Here is a 27,239-nt window from a genome sequence, read left to right as displayed (position 1 = left end):
GGGGGTAGAAAACTCAGAAAAAGAGCGAGCCAAGAGAAATGTAGAATGGGTAACATACGAAAAGACTTCTGCGAAGTGAATGCAATGGCGTACTGCCCGACGGGGACCGGGTCAAGCAATGTCTCAAACAGTATGGTAAGGGGTATATATTAGACAGTGTGGAAGGTTCTGCCAAGTCACTGGCCAGCTTGAGAGCCAAATGGCAAAGCTCTTTGCTTATGGTCTTATCGTGCTCTGGCTGTACAAGTGGGTATCAGACCTGCAACCCCGAGTGGGGACGACCCGATATTGGAAGGAATCCCAGGGGCTGAATATTTCTCTTTGCTGCTAATGTGTAACATAGCTGTGAACATGTGACAACAGCTTCCATAACTGTACGTCACGTCTACGTAATGGGCATCAATCCCCTTTCGTCCAAGAGGATGGTGTCAGGCTTCGTGTGGTTTACGTACCCAGACCTAAAATTATCTTTATTATTATCTCATCATTTAATGGCACGCAGCAAGTGGGACCACCATATCCTAAGCTCGTCGTGGAAACGCTGTGCACCACAGCTTGGATTAACTTCTATGAAAATGGTATGCTCACTAACTCCAAAGTCATAATTCTGACTTTTCATATTGAAAATAGGGGCAAAGTGTTGTCGAGTGCTCTTTCCGCATCAGACACAGGGCAAATTACTCGACACAAGTTCCTTCCATATTTAGTTCAACTCTGCGAGTGGGGCATGATGATCACCTCCATTATAGATGAAGAAACTGAGGCTTTCTGAGGCCAAAGGACTGACAGCTGGAGGGTGGCCAAACAGGAACTCAAACTTTTGTCCAGCTACCACCACATCTGGGCTCTTAACCACACTATTGCATTGCCTCCTCAGTTATTTGAGAGCTTAAGAGCCTTCTGTGAAGTTAAGAAATCAAAGCCTGATAGTCGACCCGACAAGAAGCTTCAGGTCTTCGTATGGGCTATTTCGAAGCAGGAACACTTGTTTGGAATCGTCTCTTTACCTCTGCAACTCAGTTCCATTCGTTCCAATTACCAAAATACTCTCCACGAGAGACAATGTTAGCTCACTGAAAAGGAAGAGTGTGTATGGACGCGGGAAGGGCCGTTGCCAGCCGTCTGGTCTCTCTCACTGCTTTGGAATGCCCTGAAAGAAAAGTCCGTAATCTTTTTGATATTTGACGATTCTCAACATTATTTAGAATTTTTAATTCCTGGAAAGGGATCTCTCCGGGGAACCTGCCACAAGAGAGCTGCCTGCTGTTTATTCTTTCTCCCACAGTCTGCAGCCAGCTCCCCGCCCAGCTGCACCTCCCTCCTCCCCTCCCCAGTAGGTCTCTAGTGGCCCTTCCCACCCAAGGCCTTTTTGTGATGAAGTCTTTCAAGATGGTTTCCCAGTCTGGGGAAAACACGTGTTTCTGATCAGTCTGATGAAATACATTCCCATTAAGAAGTAACTTCTCTATTTTCTACTTTCTTCATTCTCCACATTACCTATCATTACCTATCATTTCAAGCCCTGGACGCTTCACAGGGCCTGAAGTGCTTCACAGGCCTGACTGATTAAATGGCGCCTTCTTGCACGTCACACATGTCAGATTTGCTTCCCTCCTCTCCACTAACTCCAAGAAAGAAAGGTTTTTATTGTATAGAAGCCAATCCAGATAGATGAGATGTGAGCTGGGGTCTGTTCCACCTCATGCGTCACCGCCGGGACCATCCACCACATTCTAACTCCTTCACGTGAGGTGATGTAAGATGCCGAGCGAACACAGCTGGCTTCCTGCAAATGAAGGAAGGCTCCATCTCTCCTTGGCTCTTAAGAACAGAGAACTGCATGTGAGCTCTAATCCCAGAAAGCTGACATATCCCTTCTTGAGGTTGTTTCAACTGTTGACTTTCTATCAGTGGCACGTTGGGTACTGGGTTCTAAAAATGAGTAATTACGCAGGACACCCTAGCGTTGTTTTCATGGGTCTACGGTCCTGAATGTGTGCGAAACTGGGACCCTGTGCCCATTTTTCAGGGCAGTGCACATACCAAGGGACATCCGAAACTGCAAGGGAATTTAAAAAGTCCTCTGCATTGCACGATTCAGCAGCGGCAAAGGTGGCATTCGTGGTAATTCATTCTGACACGATAATGTTCAGTGAAGGATGCTAAAGGTAAGATAGGGATACATTCCTGAGTCAGATGTTTGTAGATGCCCACGATGGTGGTACCCAAAGGATGTTATTGTTATTAGCTAGTAAGATGTTCTCAGTGTGACAGGTTCCATTTTTTTTTCTTGGGCCTGTTGTATGGACCGAGGTCTGGATGAAGTGGTATAAAATAATGTGTGGTTTATGATCCTCACCACAGCTTGGTGGTAAAGGTGGACCTTAACCACACCTGTTATTTCCTTGGTTTCTATGGTTTAAGATCAGCCTGCTTTTCTGTTGCGACACTTCCATTATCCGTTAGCAGACATAACTAAGTACAGAGAGTGGTAGTCTGTCACAGTCCAGCCAGCAAGAGGGGTTAGGGTTTTTTAGTGTGTTTTCTTGTGCCATCTGTTAGGTGCTGGTGGCTCAGTTAGCCTCTGCCTTCCCCATTCCCATCACCTGTCACTCTGTGGGCATGCCTACAGGAAGGCCAAAGTATGTTTACAAATGTAGTGCTTAGGGGAACCTGACCAGTTCGAGCAAATTTGAGAAGGTAAAGGAGATTGGTAACAGGTACTGGCCTCCCTACAAGCATCTGATGGTCCATTCTTCCTAATGAAGATGGAGAAAATGAGGCCCATCGCATGCATTCTCTTGTCTCTTACAAATAATGGATGTTAACGATTATATATCGTACCTTCATGACAATCAGTGAAATAAAATTCGATTCAGCTTGAAGTCCAGAACTCCCTAAAGAACTACCTCTGGGCAGCCGAGTGAGACTATGGACCATATATTGTATAAATGTTCAGACTTACGACAAAGCAACCGGTTGGCTTTGTGGGAAGCCAAGTGCCATCTTTTCACAAACAACTATCCCCAAAAGGCTCAGATGAGAAATAAAAAGAATATGCGGACCTTAAGCAACATTTTCCTTTAAAGGAGGTGGAAGATGACAGGAACAGAATCAAACTTCATGAAGACCTTTTCCGTTGGAAAAGAGTCACGTGGCTAGGTCTTTAAGTCTTACATTTTGGGGCAACTTTGAGTCTCGCATTCGACAAAACTGAACAAACAAACGAGCAAGTCAGTGAAATGAAATCAAAGACTGATGTCTGAGTTCAAGATCCATTTGTGGAATGTTGGGAAGTCACCTGTTCATCAGTGAAATAATCAGTGTAGTTTAGTAAGCTCCTCCCGTCCTGAGCTGGGCACCGGAAGTTATGATACTGAAACTAACTGGTTGCTGCCTTTAGGTAGAGGGGGAGGTGGATGTGCACATTCAAATATTCACTCGGTGTTTGCACCGGCTGCTGAGCACAAGAGGAGCACCTCGTGGGGACCAGGAGGGAAATTCTTTGCATATAGCACATCCACATCCACGAGGGGAAAGTCTGTGTTTGGTGTCGATTTTCAGCTTGACCTTCCCTTGCATCTTCTGTCACCTCCTCCTGAGATCCTCTCCCCTTGATCCCATTCTGTATCCTTTGCAACTCTTCCAGCTTGAGAACCTCCTATTGATTTTTTTTGTCATTCCATGACTGTCGGCCATGCGGGACAAGTAAATGGACTCTGTGACAATACTGGGACACATTACCGGGCCTTCATTTCATTTTGAGATCTTGGGGCTTTCAGTCCTCAAGTGACCAGGACACAGAACAACTGTCACTGTACCTCCTCATGCCTGCCCCCGACCCCAACTTATCCTTTCTCTGTTCTCTGAGAAGATTCCTTCCTAGCGCTTCCTCCCATGCCATTTTCCTTTTTCCCGTCAGGACTGTTTCTTCTTCTGGTGCTATCTGCTTCCTCTGCCTGCCTTACGACATCAAGAACAGGATGGAGAGGTTTTTCCACCGTATCTCTGCTCCTTCATCTCAGGGGTGGTAACTGGTAGTCTTTTGGGGGCAATTGTCTTGGCATTTTAAAATGGAAGGCAGGGGAGTGGGGGGGAAAGGGGAAGATTCCACAATGATACTATCTTAATTTAAGATTCAGACCACAACTGCAGAGAACATCTGTTTTGAAGTCTGCTGTTGTCTTTGTAACCCAAGAGAAAAGCAGGGGGAGATCAGAGGAAGGCCTTAGCCTTCCTCCAGATGAAACCACCTGCAGCCTTGGGAGGGGGCTGGGATTCCGTTCTCCTGGGGCGCGGAGCTCCTCGCTAGGAGCCTGGTTCTGTGCTTCTGCATGTTATTAAAGAACACTGGTTCTCCTGCCACCTGTGCTAATGCTCTCCTCCCTCTACCTCCTCAAGAGGCCAATTTAGGACAATTTAAGTGGGAATCCAAATTACACGATCCCCAAAGGCTCCTAGGGTAGCCTGCATTCTGCATTATCCAGGCCCAGGAGGGAGCAACAATCCCAGGAAACAGGGTCAGTCTGGGTGTGGAGGAAGCCTCAGAACCCTGGAGCCTTGATGGGCAGCTCTTCACCTCTTTCTGCATGAGCAGAGCCTGATTTGCTGCTACAGGAATACGTGATGTCTAAACTGGTGGCTTTTGTAATGTCGCTTGGTCTACGGATGGGGCCAATCCATCCCGCATTGTTGGGGCTGCAGATGCAGCTGAATGGTTCTTAATTACAGTCTAAAGAAACTGCAGACAGCAATAGAGCCAACCCAGACCCTTTTCCTTCCTACCGCCCATGCCAAGCTGTCTCCCGCAGGGAGCGCTAGTGCGGTTTTCCTGCTCTAGGCTTGCCCAAAGACGACACAGCGGGTGCGGAGAACACTGTCAGGTTTCTAGCAATGGAGTCGGATCATCATCCATCTGTGCCTGTATACGTGGGATCCTGCTTTGTGTCTCCAGAGTGCCCGGTAACAGACCACGCTGAATAGCAGTGGCTTCTGCCAGCGTGGTATCTGTAAACCCAAGGAGAGGCCACAGACAGAAGTGCAGTCGGGATCCTGGACTGCCTTTGTCGTTTTCAGGCCATGTGGCCTCGGGCAGAATGACCTCTTCTCTCCAACTCATGTTTTACCCCTGGTAGGAGCAGGAGGGCTGGACTTGACCGTCTCTGAGAACCTCCCACCTAGCTCCGACATGTGATGAAGCCAGGACCTAAGATTTTGTGTCCACAGAGGCGCCACAAACACGATCTTCTTTCTGCATTTGAACTACCGTTTTCCTATACTCTTAAAACAAATACAGATCTGTGGTTTTTTCTTCTAATCAGGTAGTGCTGGAATGTCTCCAACGAGGCCAAAGCTGGGCAGGTTCCCAGATCAGGAATTGAGGAGAAGGGGTCTGGAGAGGTTTTTTTCAATTACACACCATCGCTCGCCCTATCTCTCCCCCGAGGACAGTTCAGGTGAAGAGAGGATCCGAGTTACTCGGTAAAGGGGATGGTCATCGAGGTTCAGCATGATTTCTTGGCTATTCTTCCTCATACTGGAAACGAACACCAGTAACAATATGTAACTTTCACTGAACACGTCTTGTGACCTAGACAGACACTGTGCGAAGGGCTTTGCATGTGTCATCTCATTTAATCCTCCAAACAACCTTAAGGGTGGGCGCTATTATGGCCTCTACCTTAAATGTGGCGGAGTTGAGGCTTTTGGGTTAGTGATTTAGGAGTAGTAATTCAGCTGGCTGGTTGGCAGAGCTGGAGTTTGAACCGGAGTCCTACTCCAGAGCCTCCACTGCTCACTCTTCTCTTTGTTTTATTGTGGAAGCTTCCCCCCCCCCCCCCGCCACCCCCCCGGGGGCCTACCAGCCCCTAAGTCCTACCCCTCCCTGCACCCCGCCCCCACCTCCTGCCCAACTCCTGCGCGCCCCTCCCCCAACTACTGCACTTCTTATCGCCCATTGTTTATTGTACCTTCTAAACAATAGCTAATGAGCCTGTATTACACGGTAGGGAGAGCCAGGGGTGATTTTATTCCATGAAACAGAGAGGAGGTTGTGACACAGAAAGGTTAAGTGGCTTCACTGAGGTCACAGAGCCAGCCTGCAGCAGAGCAGTCCTGAGCCCGCGGCTGGGGTTCTTGAACTGACCCTCAGGCCTTCTGGCATCAGAGTTTAATTAAGAGAGTTATTTTCATTTTCCTTTCCATCTCCAATTTGCCATTTTATTGCTACTTGATAATGGTAGATATCGAAGCCCCAGGCCTTTTTCTGCCCCGGTGTGCTTTTTTAATGACTCAACTTATCACATAGAAACCACTTGCTTTAGAGTTAAGCTTTAGACGCCTGTTTCTAGGTCCCTGTGTGTGATGGGGACTGTTGCCTTTTCTCAGAGAAAAACAACCACAAACGCAACTCAGGTTGTTGAGGACCTTTTTTTTTTTTCTTTCTTTCTTTCTTTTCTTTTTTTTTTTTTTTAAATCTTACATTTAAACCAGTAAATCAACATCTGTGAGTCATAAACGTGTTCTGGATCAGCCGTTAGTGGTCTGAATGTTTTTGCACCTACCTCCAATACAGCATATTTTAGCTCAAAACTCAGAGGTTCTTTTGTTTGTTGAAGCTTAAGATTCCAGAAATAGACAAATAACTTATTCCAGCACAGTTGTGGAGAGGGGGAGTCCATCTTCCACGATTGTTTGAAATGGGGTGTATTTTTCATGTTTCTTTTTTTGTTAAGGCTGGCGTGGCATTAAGGGGGGAGTAGAAAAGAGAAAGGTTATGTTTTTGACATCTTCTATGTGTGTGAGAGAATTCTGTGTAAAAATGTGACTAGTTCTTTGATACCGTTAACATCTAATCGCATTCCCCTATGCCCCAACCCCTGCAGCTTTGTTTTGACCCTTATTGACACGATGTTCCTAGTTTAAGGAGTTTTAGCCCTTGAGGGATGTAATTCCCTAGGTTTCAGGGATGTTTAAAGACACAATTCTGTTTTCTCGCAAGTGCAGGAGGAACAGACTGCTGCATTACAAACAAAAGCGAAGAATTCCCTTGGATGATTTTTCTTGAGTGCCTCGTAATCAGAGAGTCTTGAAACAACTTGCCAAGTAGCTGGAAGGCAAGGCCCAGCTGATCTTGTTTTGCTGGTGGGGAAACTGAGGCACAACTGAAACTAAGTGGACATGAACGCTGGGGAACAGGGGTTCTGCTCTGCCCCGGGGGACAAGGAGCAGACCTAGGGGCACAGTCACTGACATTTTGTAGTTTATCTTCACAAGCCATAGCACAGCCAACTCACTTAACCTTTAAATTAGAAAGAGATGGTGACAAAGTAGGTGCCCACAGTGACCAGGAGGTTGACAGTTCATTACTGCGTACATATTGATTGTCTGCCATGTGTCCAGCACTGGGCCAGGTGTTTGTTGGTTTTTAGGCTACAGTAAAATAGAACTGCCATCGAAAGTCCATAGAACATTTACAAGAATCTACTTGTGTCATAAAGAGAATAAAAATCCAATCAAACTTGATTGGATACTTGCAAGCCTGATTGGATTATTAATATCCCAAATATGTAAAAAATGTTTTAACTTGTCTATACTAGGGCCCCTTGTCTCAAGTGAAGTTTCAGTTAGGTCCGAAGTTAGATGCATAATTTCTGATAACTTCACTATTCACAATCAGTGTCAAGCAGAAGTCGACTTCCTGGAGGTCCGTGGTGGTCTTTGGCTATCTCACCCTCCTTCTTGTCTTCACCTAAACCCCTTCCTTGATTTGGACCTTCAGCTATTTTGAGTTTCTGTGCTGCAGGACTGGGTTAGAGAAAAGGATGAATGACAAGGAGAGATGTCACTTTTAAGGAACCGAAATAATAAATTCCCCCATTGCCAGAGTGGAAAGTATTTATGGTTTGATCATGGTGGCTTCTTCTAGTGTCTAAGGGTGAGGGGTGTTGGCAGCAGGAAGAAAGCTGAGGAGAATTCTGGGGAAGACAGAAAAGACTGGCTCTGAGGAAGCTTCCTTTGCAAATAGAGAAGTACGCACACTTGGATTTTAAAAATACCAGCATTTTCTTAACACAACATCAATAAAACAAGATTCCCCAAAGCAACTCTTGATTTGCTCAGTTGTTTTGCTGATGTGTTCAGAACGGGCAAGGCAGGATTGGTTCAAGATCGTCTCCTTTGCAGCTCATTTGGACGTATAAATGTACAATTCATTCATCAGCGGTTTCCCCCAGCTTTTCCCAGGATCAGAAGTGTCTGTTCTTGTCATCTGGAAGCCAGCATTGTTTTCTCACACCTTTTGGAAATCTAACAGTTGGATTACAACAATCCTTCAAAAATTAGGATTATCACATACAAATATTTTCCTCTTGTTACTGAAGGAGGGGCATCATCTGAAGTTTGAACCAAGAGCTAGAGCTTTATTTTCTGTTCCTGGCTCCTTCTCTCATTTGCTGTGGGAAACCTGCAAGTTACTAATGCTTCAAGGAGACAAAACTGGGGTTAGGTAAAGGTAAGCAGGTGTGTTCAAATTGATGGGGCAGGAGGGGGGGGGGGGAAAGTGTTTGTCAGCAGTTACATACAGTTAACAGGCAGGTGGTGGTAGTTCAACATATGGTTAGAAATCAGGAAACAGTATTAAAAATAACTTTTTTCTGAGGTTCAGAAAGATATATGCTTAATCTTCTAGTTAACTAAAGGTAGATCTCAATGTCTGGCTCTAGCTATACCTAAGCGTGTCTATGTACGTACCTCTATATTCACTGGTTGCTTTGTTACTTAGAACCAACTACCTCCACTTATGATAACCAATGTGTTAGCGCAAAACCATTAATTATTTGGGATCGCGTTGCGGTGTCCGAAGTGTCCGAAATTCCCAAGTGGAACAGGGGTTGTGCATTGTTGATTGTGTCACAGCTGTGAATGATGTACTCCAGAAATTCAAAACCACAGGGCCTCTGCATTTCTTTCCGTGCTGGTGGTAGTTGTGGGGTTTCCAGTTTTCTCCAGTGGAAGAGAGTCTGTGAAAGGAAGGGCCCATGACTACATAATTAGAAGAATAATAGCTTCCCCTTCCACTCAACCACTGCTATAGGTAAACTGGAAGCTTATGGAAGCCCATGATTGGATTCCAGTTTGGGGGCCCTGTTCTATGCTCTTCTAATAACACAGAAGTATTTGGGCCTTTGTCTAGGGGTCTCCAGGAGGCCGCCTTGAGCTTGATCCTTCTCAAGGACAGCGAAACAAGATTTCAGCTCTCCAACGCTGCCTCGTCTTAAGTCATTTCGTAACCATGATACGGGTGAGCTCTGAAAAGTCTAAGGCTCCTCCAGAAACACTGAACCGATTCCTGACTCACAAACCGGCTGCAGTCCAGGACTCATAAAGCCCTTCGAGGACACTGGCTTCAGAACCCCCTGCGCCCGCTCGCACGCACGCCCCTTCCTCCGCATGCCTCACGTCCTGTGTGTCAGTCTTTGTGAATGAATGATGTACACGCACTCTGAAAACTATGCTGCTACTGGGGGGGGGGGGGGCAGGAGCGGGTGACCAAGTCCTCAAGAATGCGTGGCGAATCAGACGGACTTTCCCCAACGGCCGTGGCAGCCTCTGCACCCAGCCTGCTCGCCGGCCCTGGGACCTTCCCGGCGCGGCAGAGGGCTCAGCGCCCGGCCGGCTCCGCGCTCAGCTTTAGGCAGCAGGCGGCTGGGCCCCGGCAGGCAGCAGGCAGGGGGCTAGGGCGCCGGCGGCCGCGGAGCCCCACCCCGCCTTCCTTTCGTTTTGGGCCGCCGCCGACAATTGGCCGCTGGCCTCTGGCCCCGCCCCCGGGCCGCCCCCGCCCCGCCGTCCCCGCCCCTCGCTCCTCCCCCCCTGCCCCCCGCGGAGAGCCTGGGGGATGGGGGGGGCGGGCGCGCAGACCCGGCGGCCGAGCCTCGGCGCCGCGAGAAACGCCCTAAAGAGGAGGGAGAGAGGGAGGGAGACCGCGGCTCCGGAGAGCGAGAGCGAGCTGAAGCTGCCTGCCGGCGGAGAGGAGGAGCGGGGCGAGGACGAGGAGGAGCGGGGCGAGGCGCAGGCGAGGCTGAGACCCGGGGCGCGCGCACTTCTCCGCAAAGTGCCAACTTCCCGGGAGAGTGCCGGGCGCGCACCTTCTGGGCGCGGGGAAAAGTCAGCGGCAATCTGAAATCTTAGGGAAGAAAGTCGGATCCCCCCCCCCCTCCCGTCCCCTTTTCCCCTGTTACTAATCCCCATTAAAAAGACAAACAACAAGAATAACAGCAAACTTGCCATAATCCTGTCTGACCCCCACTCCTGGCACCATGAAGGCGGCCGTCGATCTCAAACCGACTCTCACTATCATCAAGACGGAAAAAGTCGATCTGGAGCTTTTCCCCTCCCCGGGTGAGTGGTGACTGTCGAGGCCCCCACGCCAGCTTTGGGCCGGAGGCTGGGGTCCCCTCCGCTTCTCCCCCCCCCTGCTTCGCTGTTCCCTTCCAGGCAGTTCGTTTCTGCCTGAGCAATGCGATGCTGGGAGCAGCTGGAAGCAAGGTAGAGAAGACTGTTGGTGGCCTGGGACCCTTGTTTGGGGGGTGGTATTTATTTTCACAGCTGTGTTTTTGTGAGTAATGGGAAAAAGCTTATAGAATGTCCAGCACCCCCATTCCTGCTTTCTTATCTTTCCAAATGAGTGAGAACGCTCTGGCCTTTTCCCGTAGCTTTGTAGGGGGGGGGGGTGGACACTGCCGCAGAAGACATCATCCACTGGCCCCCGCATTACCAGAGCTGGAGTTGGATGGAGGGCCCTGGGCAGTAAGAACCGACATAGTGTCTAACTGACTGGCCTGCAAGCACGTTTCAAACATCTTGCCGTCCTGCGCCCCTCTGTCACATGTCCCTTTGCTATCTAGCTCCTCTTTTCTGGGTTGAGGGCAAGGACATGGGAGGAGAACTGAAATGATCGTCTTAACTTCTGGAAACATCCCGCTTCTATTCCTGCAGGTTACTTACTTTACCCATCTTCCTAGTCTGCCATAAATTTGCTCTCTGCCACCAAAGATCTGTTACAGGAGGGAACAACGTCCTGACACCAAACGCGACTTTGTGTCTTTGGTTGGTGGTTGGTTGTCCAATTCCTTGGTTTGAAGGATTTGAAGAAGAGGATAGGAAAGGAATGTGATTTTGTCTTGGAATCCAGAATCCCTGGGATAGATGCGCTTTGAGAAGAGTAGATGTTTCCTTTTAGGATGGGCAACAGCCAGCTATCTTTTAGAAATTAGTGATTTTAGAGGTAAAGGTATATAATAAGATACAGTGCGAAGGTGATGCCATCTGGAAAATAATTCACAGAAGTAACCTGCTTCTCTGTGGTATCTGGTTATCAATAAGTTTAGCTGCTCCCGCCTGTGGTTCAGGCTTCTTTGCCTCTGCTGTAATGAGTTGCTTAGTTTAACCCTTTCTTAATCTGCTTAAACTTCAAACCCAAGCCCAGCTGATGTTTTGTCATTTGGAGATCATTCCGAAATGTTCATAAAGACATGGATGGCCATGTCCTCTCCTGTTAGACCCCCTCACATTCAGCCCTGGTACTGGGGGTTCCACTGGGAGGTGCACAAAGAAGGCTAAGACTGTTTGTTGTCACAGGGATGTTGATGGTCAGAGCAACGCTGAGTTCAGCTAGAACCGTGGAGACATTTTGGGCACTTAGAGCTACAGCTCAGAAATGATGCTGCTGTGATGGTTGTGTTTGGGGTTCAAGGAAGCCAGAATAAATTCTGTTAGTCACAATTGCACCAAACCATGCATGAAAGAAATGATAGTTCGCAGCCAAGACATAAGCTCATCTCGTAGGTTCTTTCCTTAAGAATGGCTTGTTTGTATGCATGCCTATGGGGAAGAGACAGATTCGGCTGTCTGGGAAATAGCATGTAAGCTGGTCAGTTTTCATACCTACAGTGGATTTCAGGGGCTAGGAGTGAAGAGCCCCTGGCACCACGTGTTTTGGGTCACAGTGAACAGCTGAGGTGATCTGGGGGGTAAGTTAATATTAACACTAGAGATTTTGAGCATATGGTGCTGTTATTTTGGTTATTGATAAAAAAAAAATAAGCCCCCGGGCAAGTAACTTTGCTTAGCTTTCCCATCTGTAAACTGGGGACAGGAAGCCCTAATGCTACAGTCAGCATCTATTATAATAGGAATCTTTACAATGCCTCTCTTTTCCAGAAAAGGTTGACAAGCCACTGGTCAGGTTTTGTAAGCATCCTTCAATACAACAAAATGTCAGTGGGTCAGAGAAATTGGGCAACCTTCTGCCATTTATCGTAAGGAGGTTTGGTTTCTGGCACTGTCTTGGGGAAGACGGAGAAACTTGAAAATATATACAGAAGTTTTTGGTTTTGGTTTTTTTCTGGATTTTTGGTAGCGTATATGTGAATATTGTACCCATATCTTAGAGAGGAAAATACAGGCACAGAGAAGGTAAGTCACTTAAGAAAATCTAGTAAGCCCGTGGCTAAGGTAAAATTAATCCCTTTTCTAACTTCTCAGTGTACGTTGCCTTCCTTGAGTGATACTGCAAATTACGTTTGAAAAGCTCAGCAAAGTAACGTCAGTTGAGGCTTAAACTTGCAGGTGCAAGGATAGAAGAAACATTCGCCATGGCTGCTGCCTTTGTTGGGGGGTGGAGAAGACACTGGCTAAGTGGGGATTTGCTTTGCCCATCAGACCATATAGGACATGTGTTTAAAGTTTAACTTCTCACAGCGTGGCTTTGTGTCCACAGCTGTGACTTAAATATTTTTCACAACGATTCTTTGGGTTGTTTAGTTTCTTATGTGTGGAGACAACTAGTGTGGGATCTTATCTGCCTTAAATAATTAAACCAAGATTTTCCCTCCCCAAATCCAGGAGCCAAAGAGAGGCAGCAGGGAAGTAGGTGCTGAAATGGGAGTCCTGGGTTTTTTGCCTGTCTTTTGTGGCTAGGACCTGATCCTGAACCTTTTTACACTTTTCTTCTAGATTGAGACCTCACAGATTTCCAACAGCTTTAAGTACCAAATTAACCTACGCTTTGAAATAACATTGGAATTGCATATTCCTTGTAAGTGTAAAGTGGGTATGCCGTTCTAATTGCAATATATGATGGCAAGGCTCTCGGGTCTTACATGGGCTAAAAGAAACAAAGCCATGGAGAGTCCATGAGTTCCCTCTTAGTGTGGAGCTCACTGAGAAGGGTGGAGGCTGGGTGCCAAAGCAAATACATTCCCAAGCTGCTTAATTTTCCCCTCCTTCTCCACTCCACCTTGCTGGTGAGGTGAGCGAAATGCTCAGGGAGGAGCGGGAGTGCTGATTCTCCCATGTTTGCTATTTTATAAGAATGAAAGGATCACCCCTGTCCTCCATCAGACACCCACATAGTCCTCAGAGACAGGAAGAAGATGTGTTCCTTCGGTCGTCCCTTTGGTCAGTCTTTATGCCTTCATCCGCGTAGACAAGAAAAACGGGCAGCGTTGCCCAGGCTATTAAGCTCACTGTGCTCCCAGACCCCCGCGGACCACACTCCATTAGTGACTAACAAGCCCAGTGGTTCAGAGCCCGGAGTCTGGAGCCAGCCTGTCTGGGATTGAATCCCAACTCTGCCACTTACTAGCTGTGTGACTTTGGACAGATTACTTCATGTCTCTGTGCTCTAGCTCCTGCATCCGCAAAATGAGTGTGATAGTTGTTCTGTCTCACAGGGCTGCCAGGAGAATTGTGTCTGTTGAGGTGTACAAAATCTTAAAGCAGTACTGACCCCAAGTAGATTCTAAACAGTTAACTAGAAAACAAGTCAACAGAAAACCAGTGTAGAATTTTCAGGGGCCCCTTGAAATGTTTAATAGGGGCTGTTGCTGTATAATGTACTTCCCCTCATCTCCTTTTTTGGGAGAGAATGTAAAGTTGAAGAGAACTTTTTCATCTCCTTAGCTGAGATCTCATACCAGTGAGGTTCCATTCTGTGGCCCACAGAGCAAACACAGTGAACCAGGTAACTTTCAGAGTGTCCAAGTACCTCGAGGTCCCAACTCTCTGCTAAGGCATGGGGCTTGGTCAGTAACTTTGGGTGATGGGGGTTATCAGTGCTATCTCTAAGCAAGCAAGAGAGCCACCAAGACTAGGAGTCAGGGGGACATTTGAAGGGCTGACGGAAAAGTAGTGTTTCAATTATGCAGAGTTGAGAAATGCATCATGTCTAGTTATTATAAAGTATCTCACATTTTATTTATTTGGTTGGCAAAGCTTGCATTCCTGGCATTTTTGGTTGGTTTGTATTGCTGTGTGTTTTTTGTTTTTTTTTTTTTTTTGTCTATGTAACTTTTTTTCTTTCTTAAAGAGACCAGACCACCCTGTAGGAGGGTTCCCACCCCCGGGAGACAAACCAGCCCGTGGGCAGCCTCCCAGAGCCCGGCTTACTCTGGGCTCCAGCAAAATCTCTACAAGGCAGAGAGCTGGTTAGCATAGGTCAGGATTTTTCAGGAAAGCAGCTCTCTCTATTTCAAAGAGCACAGATAACTCTACAATGGCTATAGCAACAGCATAATTACAGACGTCTCTCTGGTTTGCGGAATGAATAACCGGTGGCTATCATGGCATTCCATGAGCTTGCATTGGAGGTAGTCTCTTGCCATCCCAAGTTATAGGGATTTCTCTGAAACATGCATGGAGCCTGGACTTTCCCATAAAATAATACTGTGACCCTTCACCCGGACTCAGGTGGGGAGAGCTATTTTTTTATCTATTTTTCAGATGAGGAATGGGAAACTCAAAGAGATACATAATTTTGCCCAAGGCCACACTTGTTAGAAACTTACAAACTGATGAGCTGTTTGCAGGCATGTTATACCTAAAATAGAAGCCCCGTGCTATTCACAGACACTCTGGAAATTAAAAGGGATGCTCGAGAAAGCAGTGATGGTGGGTGCTCTGGGGGCTGAGGAGATACAGGGCTCCCTCCTTGCATGACTCCTCTGACCTTAGGGAAAGGGCCTATTCTGCAGACAGTCTCCAGGCCTGCCAGTCCTGATGTGTTGCTGTAGGAAGATGCTTGAAGGTTCGAGCAATGCTTGCCTTGGACCACCACGCGGAGAACCCGGGTTCTTGTTTGTCTGATGTCTTCCCAGATGTATTCTGCTCTGTCACAGGTGGCCAGGTGATGATGGTCACTTCCAAGTTCACATCCTTCCTGGAGCCTCCTGATGCTCCCTGTTTTGCCTCTTGTATCACAGACACAGCTCTGCAGAGAATCTCACTCACAATCTGGTTGATGAGAGACATAGATCAGCAACTAGTGTGTTTTCTTAGTTCGGTTGTAGTTTAATTTTCCTGCTTCCGGAAGAAGCTATAGGCGCCTACATTTTCTGTCTCTGCACCAGATGTTTTATTTTTTCCAACTAAAATGTAGCATTTTCAAGTCTGTTCCATGAGTCAGGGGACTGTTTGTAGTTATTTTGGCACAGGGAGGAAAGGCGAGCTTTGGGATTCTACCTGAAGATTCACCAACCCTCTACGACCCAGGGTTAATAGGGAACAAACAGATGTCCTGACCACTTGTCCATGGGGTAGGTATTGTTCCCTCTATCACTGCCTTATGGGGAGCATTTTCTCCCAAGTAAGTAACATCCTCGGGCCCACACAGTCATCGTAGAGATGGATTTGTATATTGACAACACAGTTTCCATCTTTTTATCTGGCTACTCCAGAATGAAATGTTGGTCCCACTTCTCCGCTCAGACAGAATCTCTTACAAGATTTGCTCTCACGTTCACAGCCTTTTAGGCCCACTCTTTGCTTACAGCTGCTAAGCTCTTAACTCAGCACTGGGAACATCAAGACAATTCCCAAATGTATCATTTCTGTTGGTCATGTGCCTATGGCTTTGCTTTTTTTCAGTTGGGTTAAAGACATCTTTTTTCAAAAGGTCGGTAGATGTTTTTCAAATTGCATTAACAGGCTATTTCTACTTGGCTACTTTTCGAAGCCCTGTGCCTATCTGTGTTACTTTTTTCATTGTGTAGTTTGGAGTCTCTGTGCAGATAGGAAAAGAAATTGGTCTGTGTTGGAGGTTGCAGTATATCCAATTTCATTGGCAGGGAGCCATGCTTACAGACACACTCAAAATACTGCTGGTCAAGCCATAAATATTTATTGATTCTTTGGCCAATTTCGTCATATTTCCCAGGTGCTTTCCAGTTTCTGCTGCTTGTGTCCAAGCCTGTCACTGGGCACTTCTTACTGTCCTATCACCTCTTTTCACTTGTCCTTTTCTGTAGCATTTAGTTTTGTCCCTGAGATTTGTAAAATATTGATGCAGATGGTGCTTGAAGGCCCAAAGTAGTGTTGGCCAGTTTTGTATTGGGTTTCAGATCTTGATGTTGTACCGGTAGTGAGTTCATTTAATTTACCATCTAAACTGGGACACTTTTGAGAGTGTGATGGGCACTGTGAATAATGATACTAGAATGATGGACATAAACTGAGACTCTCCCAGCAAACGAGGGTCACACTACTTAGACACTGAATTGAGATGATAATATTCTTTATGATACCTACTCTCAGTCGCTAATCTTGGGGGCTAGACCTTCCAAACTAAGCTACGAGGACCAGATTAAGAGTTTGAAGCAATTCAAGTTCAGTGTGGTTTCCCCCAACCATGAGTTATATTTTTAAATGTGTTTTTGACGCATAATATAATATTTCTCAGAGCCTGAGAAACAACTACAAATCAACCTCAAACAAGTCCACCTCAGGCATTTGAAACCTCTTGGTAGCTTTGGGTAGCTATGCTAAGCTGTTGATTTTTGCTTTGCAAGGTTCTGCAGAGGAACTGTAAACTTTCTGCATGTAGTGTGTGTGTGGTTGTGTGTGTATGTGTGTGGTGTATCTGTGTATGTGTGGTGTGTGTGTGTGTGTGAGAGAGAGAGAGAGAGAAAATGAACTTTCGAGTAGGGGGGAAATGTCATCATTACACAAGCAAAGACAATTAACATTTTTGCTTTGTTTTGTCTTAATGCGCGTCCACGGTGAGAAGTTTTACTGGTGGGATCAAAAAGGGCAAGGAAAAAAAAAAGAGTTTTTTTGGTACCATTAAAGTGGGTAAAAACAAAAGAAAAAGCAAGCCCTCAGTGCTTTAGGAGAGGAGGAAGGGAGTGGTGGATTCAGTTGCAACATCCCTTTTGGCTAAAAAGGAAGAGACAGAAAAACGAATGAGGGCAGGAAGAGAGTAAGAAAGTAAGAAAGAACTCATAAAGGAACAAGAAGAAATACTTAAAGAAAGGAATGCAAGAATTCACGTGATTATTTCATAGACTTTTGGAAAACTCATAGAGACCCATCTCAGGTGGTCAAGTGGGTGACCTCAGCTCTGTTGTTCCCACTCTTAGGCCGTGGAATCTTTTCAGAACCCCCTAAATCCCTCATAGATGCACGGCTGGTCAGGGATAATCAGATGGAATCTTCCCTGTGTTCCAGATGCTTCCATGGCTAAACATGCAGGAGACCCATTGTGTGAATTTATGGAACTCTGTGTGGATCAATGATTATTTCTGTTTCCTGTTTCTGTTGGGTTCCTGGGCCCGTTGGGTTCTTTCTTCCAACACTTCTCAGCTAGAATAATTTCACGGGTCAGCTTTAGAGAGAACGTGGCTATTTCAGAAGCATTGGAAGGGGGCGTAAGAACAGGGAAAGGATTATTTTAGATAGAACAGTGTGGGATGAATGCCAAAAGTTTAGAGTTAAAAGAAAGGCTTACATAAATATGAAGCAAAATACCTTGATTGTAGAAAGGGAAGAGAGAAGGAAGTGTGAGGCCAGGACCCATGTAAGAACATTTTGAATCTCAGGATGAATTTTGCCTTTGAAGGTAGGGAGATTTTAAGGACAGAGAAGTGTTACATTGAATAGGCTTCTGAGAGGGGTGAATTTTTTTTTTTTTTTTTGGTAGCATCACTTTACCTCCTACTCATACTGTTGTTAAAACCTCTGTATCAGTTTATCAGAATAGGCGTTAAACCTCAGAGAAGATGACAGAATCAATCAGGTACGTATTTTCAAGGTACGAATGAAAAATAAAGAATCTAGGTCAGGCAAGGGCATTCCTAAACCAGGGAGTGTTTGCAGATCATGGTTTTTGAAGCATTTAGGAACTCTAAACTGGGTGCCAGGTACTGTAACGGCTCCTCTCTAATGACTTTTTTGTGTGATGACAGTTTAGTGCTGGGGAAATTCATTACTTCAGCGTTTAGGTTTAAAGTAAGAGTGTTTTGGAGTCGGATTTTAAAATAGCCTTCAGAAACTCCATCACAGGAAATTTTTGGTGGAAGAGTTTCCATGCGATGACCTTTATACTTTCAGTATTTATATGTTTTTCCTGTCTATTGGCTATTCCTTGCCTAAAATTGAAGTGAATTCTGTACATGAGGCACAGGTTGTCTTATATCCTTGAAATACTGGTTCCTTGGATGGAACAGGAGACTCATCAGCACAGTAGGAATACATATTGTGTGTCGAGTGAATAGGGTGTCCTCTGGGGGGCCCATCATTGGTTGGAGAGTCAACAGAGACACAGAATCGGAAGCAGGCTCCAGGCTCCAAGCTGTCAACACAGAGCCCGACACGGGGCTCGAACTCACGAACAGTGAGATTATGACCTGAGCTGAAGTCGGACGCTCAGCTGACTGAGCCACCCAGGCGCCCCATTAACACTGACATTTTATGACTCTAGAAAACATGTAAGGTAATTCAGGCGCGGAGGGAGCGTAGAATGTCATTCAAGGGGTAGGCCAAACGAGGATGCTTTCCTCCTAATCCTCAAATTCTGTTCCTCACAGTTCCATCAGTGGGAGAATTTGGGATACATCTGTGAAGGTGAATAACTTGCCTGCAGAGAGAATGGTCCGGGACCATTCCTGGCCTCGTTTGCAGTCGGAGAACTCGGGCACGTTGCCTCAGGGGTGACACTGGGCCAGGAGTCATACCTTCCTCTTGGTCCCCCTCCCTGAGACGGCTTCCTCGTTCCAGGAGCCTTCGCTACGTTTGCAGCAGAAGGCAGTTCCAGGGTGGGGTCTCATCGGGAGGGAGGAGATGGAGGTTAGGGGTCCGGTAGGTGAAGCAGCCGGCCCCAGCTGCCTCCCCAGGGCTGAGCATGTGGTCTGAGCCCTGAGCTTATTTCGTCTAAGCTGCCACTTCTCCGTGCGCTGCTCGCTCGGTAGGTAAACAGTCCCCTCCTGCAGCAGGAATGCGTTCTGCTGAAAGCCACCTCAGTGCCTCTTCCTGACATAGTCAGCGAGTCAAGGCCCCTGCCTCCTGTTTGTACAGAGGGAAGGGCCCCGGGCCCGCTTGCTTCTGGCCTTTTGGGGAATGGTGTCTGCGCAGCAACCGGCTGACCCTTCCGCGGGGCGCAGGCCATCCGGTGGAGTCCGAGCCAGACAAGACACCACCTGCTTCAGTCTCCACAGCCATCCAGGAAGCTGCGAGTGTGTGTCAGGGTGTGGCGAGCACAGGCCGCCTGGCTTTGCAAAGGCCGCTCTCTGCCGCCGTGGAAGAGTGTCACCTGCACACAGCTGTTATCTGAAAATCGTTTTTCTTTTTCTTTCTTTTTTTTTTTTTAAAGTCAACACCTCGCTGCTTTCCTTTTTTTGTCTTATATATTTTTTTAGTGTTTATTTCTGAGAGAGAGAGGGAGAGAGCATGAGCAGGGGAGGGGCAGGGGGAGAGAGGGAGACAGAATTGGAAGCAGGCTCCAGGGTCTGAGCTGTCAGCACAGAGCCCGACATGGGGCTCGAACTCACAAACCGCGAGATCATGACCTGAGCCGAAGTCGGACACTGAATAGACTGAGGCTCCCAGGCGCCCGTGAAAAATCATTTTCTTGATGTTACTTCTACATTCAAAAATTTTTTTTAACATTTATTTATTTTTGATAGAGAGACAGAGCACAAGTGTGGGAGGGGCAGAGAGAGAAGGAGACACAGAATCGGAAGCAGGCTCCAGGCTCCAAGCTGTCAACACAGAGCCCGACGTGGGGCTTGGACTCACGAACAGTGAGATTATGACCTGAGCTGAAGTCGGACGCTTAACCGACTGAGCCACCCAGGTGCCCCATGTTATTTCTACATTTTGAGAAAAGGCTGTCACAGTTCGTCTTTTCTGTCAGCAGCAGGCAGACCAACAGTGGCATGTCAGTTTGGGGAAAAACAAGAAAAACTGCCACTGGTAATATAAGGTAGACTTTACTGGTACGTACATAGGGACAGAGTCTCTCCATTCCTCTTGATCCTTTTCCTTTTTTTTCTATTAGTTACTAGGTGCTAACTTATGAATGTGTCAAGATATTGATGTGCCAGGGACCTCATTATTTTACCCTAATCTCTACTAGCCGAGTATTCTTTCCATTTCACAGATGAAGAAACTGAGAGGTCACACAACTTGTCTGAGCTCACATGGCTGGTGAGTGTAGGGGTTCGGATTCAGACCCATGAACTCTGAAGTTCTGTGTGTGCTGCCTCCAGAATTTGCATAAATCTTTGGATGTTTGTTGAATTTGGGGGAAACACTACAGTCTGTCTGGGCTTAGGATTGACCAGTTCACTTGATCCTTGCTTATCATTTGGCAGAGATTTTACAGGGAGACACGTGACTTCACCACATTTGACGCTCACTCGAGGTAATTCTTTGGGTTAGGAACATTTTACAAATGGGGAACCTGCAGGGCGGATCCTAAGTTTTCTTTCCCCAGGCTACATGGTAGGTAAGTGGCAGAGTTAGGACATGAAGCTGTCTTCCTCCAAACCTCCTGACTTTTCCATTCAGCCACGTATATTTTCACTATTTCTATGGTACTTGGTAAATACATGGCTAATGATAGTAATGGTAATGAACACTAGCTCGAGATCAGAAATGCCAACAGGACACCCTCTTCTCTATTGTTAGATATAGATTTCCTCCACATACTTTATATGTAGTTAGTGGGTCCCACACAGTTGGCTCATTATTGAGCTCTGAGTGGGTTTCACCGACGACGACTCTGACATAGGATCTGAAAAATCTGCATAGCTTTCCAAGATGCCAACCCACTGGCCAACTTTTAAGTAGGATGGCAAGTTAGTTTCTTCTCAAGTAAAAAAAAAATGTGAGTTATTACTCCACAGGCTTTTAGACAAATGGGCAGTTTCCCTCTGGGGTGGCTTGATCTTAGACTTCGGGAAATACATTATTTTGTTCAATATAAAGAATTTTGAAAAGAATTCCTGTCCTGCCTGTTTCCCTGTGTTGAAATATATAATCTTCTGTGCCTCTGTTTACCCATTTTAGCAAATGAGGTCCATCTTAATGACTGGCAGAAACCTCAGGTAGCCGGAGGGGGAAAAAAAACCCCTAAAACCAAAAAACAAAAACCTTTGAATCTCCTCCTGCATTTTATGGGAAAGAATTGTGCCAAAGAGCCATATGAGAAGTGATGACGTCTTAGATGAGTGGATTTTAAACACCCCCCCCCCCCCACCACCTCTCTGCTAGTTTCCATTTGGGGCAGGGGCATTTGCTATGGCACCAGGTAAACTTGGAGTTTAGCAAAATTATATTTGATTACCCCTCTAATACAATGTGTTGTTCCTTAGCAGTAAAAAGAAGGCCCCTCCCTCCTTGTGTTGGTTGTTCAGGAAGCTAGAGCATTCCAACGTGGAGTGACAGGTGATTACACTGAGAAGCGTCCCCCTTGGCATGTTGTTGTTTTCTTGGGGGGGGGGAATGTAATCCTGAGTAGCCAGCAGGGCCCTTGGGGGGCTCTGGATCATAGGGCAAGAGGAGTTACTGATGGGGAGGAGAGGGTGGTACCCTGATTGCACCAAAAATGGAGATAATCACATTATGTTTGGTCCATTTGAACCTCGGCACTGAACTTAGTGCTTGCCAGGAAAATGTAGTCTCTAAGGCATATCTTCCTGTGGCTGCAGCGTGTCTCCTCAAACAGAGGATTGGGCCTTTGGCTCCCTACTCTCCACCGGTGGGTAGTTTGGGTCAATCCTAAGGAGTCCTTGGTCTTAACCTTTTCCTGGTATGCACATTTTCTGGGCTGAAAACTGGACGGGTCCGCTTATAGGTGGTCATCCTTTATGTTGTATTGCCTGGGGTATCAGAATGAGGATACCTGTGTCTGTTTTTGCTCTGGGCTGCCAGATTGTCGCCACATCTCAGCATCATCTCTGGATTCTTCTGGAAGAAGGGTGCTCACTCCTAGTGAGCTGCCTCTCATTGGGAGAGAGTAGGAGAGTTAATGAGCTCAGGTTTGGAAAGTCTTCTGGAGTCATTGGCGATGCAGGGAATGTTATTAAATTAGTGGGAGAGATGATACAGACAGAGTTGCAGTACTGAATATATAGGAACTGGGATGAGTCATGTGTGTGAGTACAGGAAATGCTCCTTGATTTTGCATAAGAACAAGAGTTCAGTGTCACACCTTCCTTGCCTCCGAATGGCAACCGAACGTTCTTCAGAACTGCCGGGTGCTCGTTTTTGGCCTTTGTGTGTATCTGGGCTTCAGTTTGGAGAAATGAGAGAAAAGTAAAACTAATATTTACAGGGCACCCACTATGCGCCAGGCACACGGCGGGGTGCTTTGCACAAATAATCCCCTTCCTTAAACAACTTGGTGAGGTTGGTGTTTTAATCCCCATTTTGAAGATAAGAAACTGACTGTCGGAAAGGTTCAGTTCGTTTTCTGGAGGCCTTAGAGCTTTCGAGTCACAAATTTGAGCTTAGATCTCTCTGATTACAAAGTCCTACCAACTTAGAATCTGTTGGGAGAGCAAATTTGCTAACATTCTTATTGAAAGCTGTGATTCTTGGCACATCGTTTTGTGCTTTATGCTCTTTAGGCTCCTCATTATTACCAGGGTAAGGAAGAAAACATTCAGTAGATCTATAAATATCTACCGCTGGTATGTGTAATACAGGGAGAGAGAAAAAAAAATAGTTCCCAGAGTTTTCATTGTGCATTTTCAAATTCAAAATACACAAATGAAAAGTAGCTAACTGAACTGACCAAACTCCCATACAGAATTGGAGCCTTGGCCCCCATTTTTCAGATTGGGAAATCGAGGAATGAAGGAGGAGCTCCACCCTTCCTTGAGAATTCTCCAGGGAGGGGATGTTCAGAGGTACAAGCCTCGGCCTTGAGGCCACTTGATGCAACAGGAATGTTTGTAGATAAATAAACACACATGGAATGAATCAATGTCTACATGGAAGACCTGGCGTTAACCTCTGATTCAGTTGGAGATTTTTTGTTTTTGTTTTTTGAAAAATCAAGTATCTGTTTCTTTATTTCTGGATTTCCAAAGGCTTGTTTTGGGGAGGTTTGTGGCTCTTCTATGCCCTCACCTATACTCTTCTGTGATGGATGGGCTAATGGGGGGAATATGGAATTCCAGGCTGGCTTCAGTGTCTCCAGCGGGTTGGGGTGCTGGATGAACAAAACAGCGATGTTGGTTTTTTTCAATGAGATTGGGCCCTGGCAACTTGCCTCTGGGTTCATAGGGTTTGGTCACGTTGTGATGCTCACAGACGTGCTGCAGACAGTGAGCGAGGAGCAAAGATGAGTCCAGTCTCCGGTGGCCCTTGGCTGCCTTGCTTTCTAAGAAGAGAATATTTTCAGTGTTTTTATGGGCAAACTAATTCTAAGGACTTAATATTTGAATTTCTGAAAGCTGGGGGTGCCTGGGTCGCTCAGTCAGTAAAGTGTCTGACTTCGGTTCAGATCATGATCTCACTGTTCGTGAGTTCAAGCCCCGTGTCAGGCTCTGTGCTGACGGCTCAGAGCCTGGAGCCTGCTTCGGATTCTGGGTCTCCCTCTCTCTCTGCCCCTCCCCCGCTCATACTCTGTCTGTCTCTCTCTCTCTCTCTCTCTCTTAAAAATAAATAAAACGTTAAAAAAGTAATACAGTAAAAGCTGGTGCGAGATAAGCTCCTCCTACACAAACCAGTCATAAATCTATTTGCAAATCTTTTTGAAATTCCTGCGTGTACTTCTGGACCCTCAATGCACTGCACCCTTTTTTAGTAATTGTATTTGGTTCTTCTGTTTGTCAGGTGGATTTGTTTATGCCATGAGTTTCTTCCCCTGATCTTCATATCTATATACCTATATACCTATATATATTTTATACACACACACGCGCGCACACACACACACACACACACACACACACACACATTGACACATTCCCTTTTTCCCACATCCCATCTGAGTCGAAGGGAAGGGGTTTACATTTAGGTTGCTCCATAGAGAGGAATCTTTGTCCCCAAATCACAATCTGTCATTCATGATGTGGGTTTTAATGATGTCTCTCACTGCAGGCATTATGGGGTCCTGGAAGGACAGGGTTGAGGTGAGCCAGCCCTGGGTTTGAATTCAGGCTTTCTGCCGACTTATTTGTCCTTAGGCAAAGTGTCGAAAAGCCTTGCTTTTCAAAAATGATCCTTACAGTGCAGATCCTAATAAAGAGCTTTCAGAACTGTTGTAAGGATTTGAGGTGATCCCTGTAAAATACTTTTCCACTGCCACAGGGTCTCAGTAAATGGTATTTTACCATTATCTCCTAGGCCACCGTGCTCTGCACACATCTTCCCTGCTGACAGCGCTCTTATTATTTCAGCGGTTGTTAAAACTGTGGTTTCTGTTAACCTGGTTACAGAAAATTTTCCACTTGACACCCCCATAACCATTGGGCCAGAGCAGTCCCTGCCTCCAGTCACAGTATTTCCCTGCACTCACGCATACTTAACCAAACTTGAGGTAGGACTTCGGTCACGTTTCCAACTCAGAAGCTTTATTTTCAGGCATTGCCCTCGCCTCACCAATAGGGACGTTTCTTGGAATTGTCATAATCAGGGCATAAAATTATTTTGACTGCCGAATGACTCTCTTCTTTGCCCTGGGATCCTTTCTTTCCTTGGGAGCGACCTCAGGCATCCGAGGTCTGGGACAGAAACACTTCTACCTGTGTATACGGCAAACCAGGGGGAAACGTCACTCTTGCCTGTGAGGGTCCAGGCCCGCAGATGCATTTGGCAAACCTGCTGAAGATCATAAGCCTCAGGACTTGAAAAGGCCCACTGATCTTTCTTTCCTCTCTGCACCCCGTCCCTTCTGTCCCTCAGCAAAAGCCTGTTAGACCTTCCCAGCTTCTAGCCCACTTTCCCTAAAGTGCTTCGCAGCTAAAGACGTCTGTGGGAACCGTGAAGCTCTGGGATGTGCCACTTGCCCATTGCAATGGTTGATTTACAGCCAGAATCTGGCACCTAGAGAAGGGGATCCTGTGTCTTTAAACAGCTGTGTGCCAGTGTGTGTAAATGTGCTTGCTAATCCAGTGACTAATTCAGTATATTATAAAGCAGCCGTGAGCAGGCTGCCAAGGCAGGGCTGTATCCCAACTGGAGTGGGCTGTAAGGCTCAGAGAATATTCTTCCTTGAATTCTGCCACACCACCCGTCTCTGGAATGGAGTTAGAATTTCATCTGTCTGTCCCCTGCACCAGACTCGGCACTTGCCTTCTCCTGGTTCCTGTCCTGCTCTCAGCTCCGACTCTTCTCTTTCCTCCTCCCCCTCCCTCCATTTCTTGGGTCAGTTTATTTACTCATCTGAGGGTGGAGCCCGTGCTCATTCTGAGTCAGGGCCACGGAACCAATCAGAACTGCTCTGGGGCATTCCAGGGGACAGAACTCATGATCCCTCTTGGAAAAGAATTTTCCAAAAGATCTCTTTTGGTCACAGTGCTGTGACTGCACCTTCCTTGGTTCATGTCCAGTGAGCCCTGGCCGGGTGTTTGTTTGCCTGAAGCCCTGTTCTGTCTGCCCTTCCTTTGTCTCCCTCCAGGGGTTGGGAGAGAAACCTCCAGAAAGCACCAGGTTCTGATGGAAATTTCTTTCTCTTGAAAGCCTTGTAGGATAGGAATCTGAGTGTTTGGGCAGCATCTCCTGGGGACATCTTGGGGTTTGGGGAATGTGAGGTGTTCTGGAGTCTGTGGCCCTCCCCTCAGTGTTTATGTATTAGTGGCTCTGGAAGTTGTAGACATCGCATGTCTGCCTCTGGAAATGGACCTTGCCCAGCCTCTCCCGTGGTCTCCAGTGAGCAGAGCCTATCTGTCATCTCAGAAGGCTTTCCTATGGCAGAGTCCCAGCCTCTCCATCTTCCCTTTGCTCTATAATGCCATCCATCTGCCATTGGAGTTGGCCTTCATACCTTGACCACCCCCTGCTGCTATCTCTCACCCCCTACACACAGGACATCAGCAAGCTGTTTCCTGCCCTCTTCCCCAAGGCTTCTGGAGCCCAGACACATCACTTCGTCTCCATTGCAAAACCTTTTGTCTTAGTCATTGTTGTATCGCCCATCATGAGATGTGACTGTGTGGCTATTGCTTGGGTGCCTATGTAAGATCTGTTTCCCCCACTAGAAGGGAAACTCCGAGTGAAGGCTCTGTGTCTTCCCATCACCAAGGCATTGTGTGGCTCATAGCAGGTGGCTCCCTAGCTTTTAAAAAAATGGTGATGTATTAAGACGGAGATTTAATTTCCATAATATAAAACTCACCATTTTAAAGTGTGCCGTTCGGTGGTTTTTATACATTCACAGAGTTGTACAGCCATCACTGATGTGTAATTCTAGTACGTTTTCATCAGCCCTGAATGGAAACCCCATACCCATGAGCAGTCAGTGTCTCTTTTTGCATAAAGGAATGCCAGCGAGGCTGCCCCACAGAGGAATGAAGCAGTGGATCTGTGTGTCCTGAGAAGAGCCCCCGCTACTCTCCCTGGTGATCCAAGCACTTTCCTGGGGGGGGGGGGTGCTCTCTGCATGTCCACAGTCGCTAAAGACCCTCCCATCCTCTGCTGCCTCACCAGGCAAGCCCCAGCCTTATTCTGGTGGCTCCCTTGGTTAGGTGCAGAAAGCCAGTGGATGTCTGGGCAGAGTAATGAGTGCTTTCGCCAGCTGCATGCCGACCATTCAGTCCGAGAGCGGGGGGCTGCGGTGGCTGCAATTTCCTAATGGCTTCCTGATGAGGCAGAGCCATTTATTAGCAGCGGATGAGGGCTGAGGGCTGTGCATCTTTGTCTCTCTTTCCCACCTGACGCAGGCAGATGGAGAGTGGTTTCTGCTCCCTCTCCCTTCTGCATCGATCACTTGGTCACTGCTCTCCACCTATTGGCCT

At 46.8% G+C, this 27,239-nt stretch overlaps 1 protein-coding gene across 5 annotated transcripts in view; it reads left to right on the top strand.

The window, feature by feature from the left end:
* The window catches only part of ETS1 (ETS proto-oncogene 1, transcription factor), a 133,239-nt gene that overhangs the window by 55,458 nt on the left and 50,542 nt on the right, over window positions 1-27,239 (top strand). Inside the window, exon 1 of one of the 5 annotated variants that reach the window (XM_058687294.1) lies at window positions 9,934-10,398. The exons of 3 other annotated variants lie outside the window; for them this stretch is intronic. In XM_058687294.1, the coding sequence (XP_058543277.1) occupies window positions 10,317-10,398 (82 nt within the window). In that variant the 5' untranslated portion in view covers window positions 9,934-10,316. Of the gene's footprint in view, window positions 1-9,933; window positions 10,399-27,239 lie in introns of those variants that run through there. One more of the 5 variants, XM_058687290.1, reaches the window with a different exon arrangement.

Source organism: Neofelis nebulosa, chromosome 10 (assembly GCF_028018385.1).
Source record: "Neofelis nebulosa isolate mNeoNeb1 chromosome 10, mNeoNeb1.pri, whole genome shotgun sequence".
Taxonomy (NCBI): domain Eukaryota; kingdom Metazoa; phylum Chordata; class Mammalia; order Carnivora; family Felidae; genus Neofelis; species Neofelis nebulosa.
The sequence above is the reverse complement of the archived record's forward strand: the minus strand, read 5'-3'. Positions and strand labels throughout refer to the sequence as shown.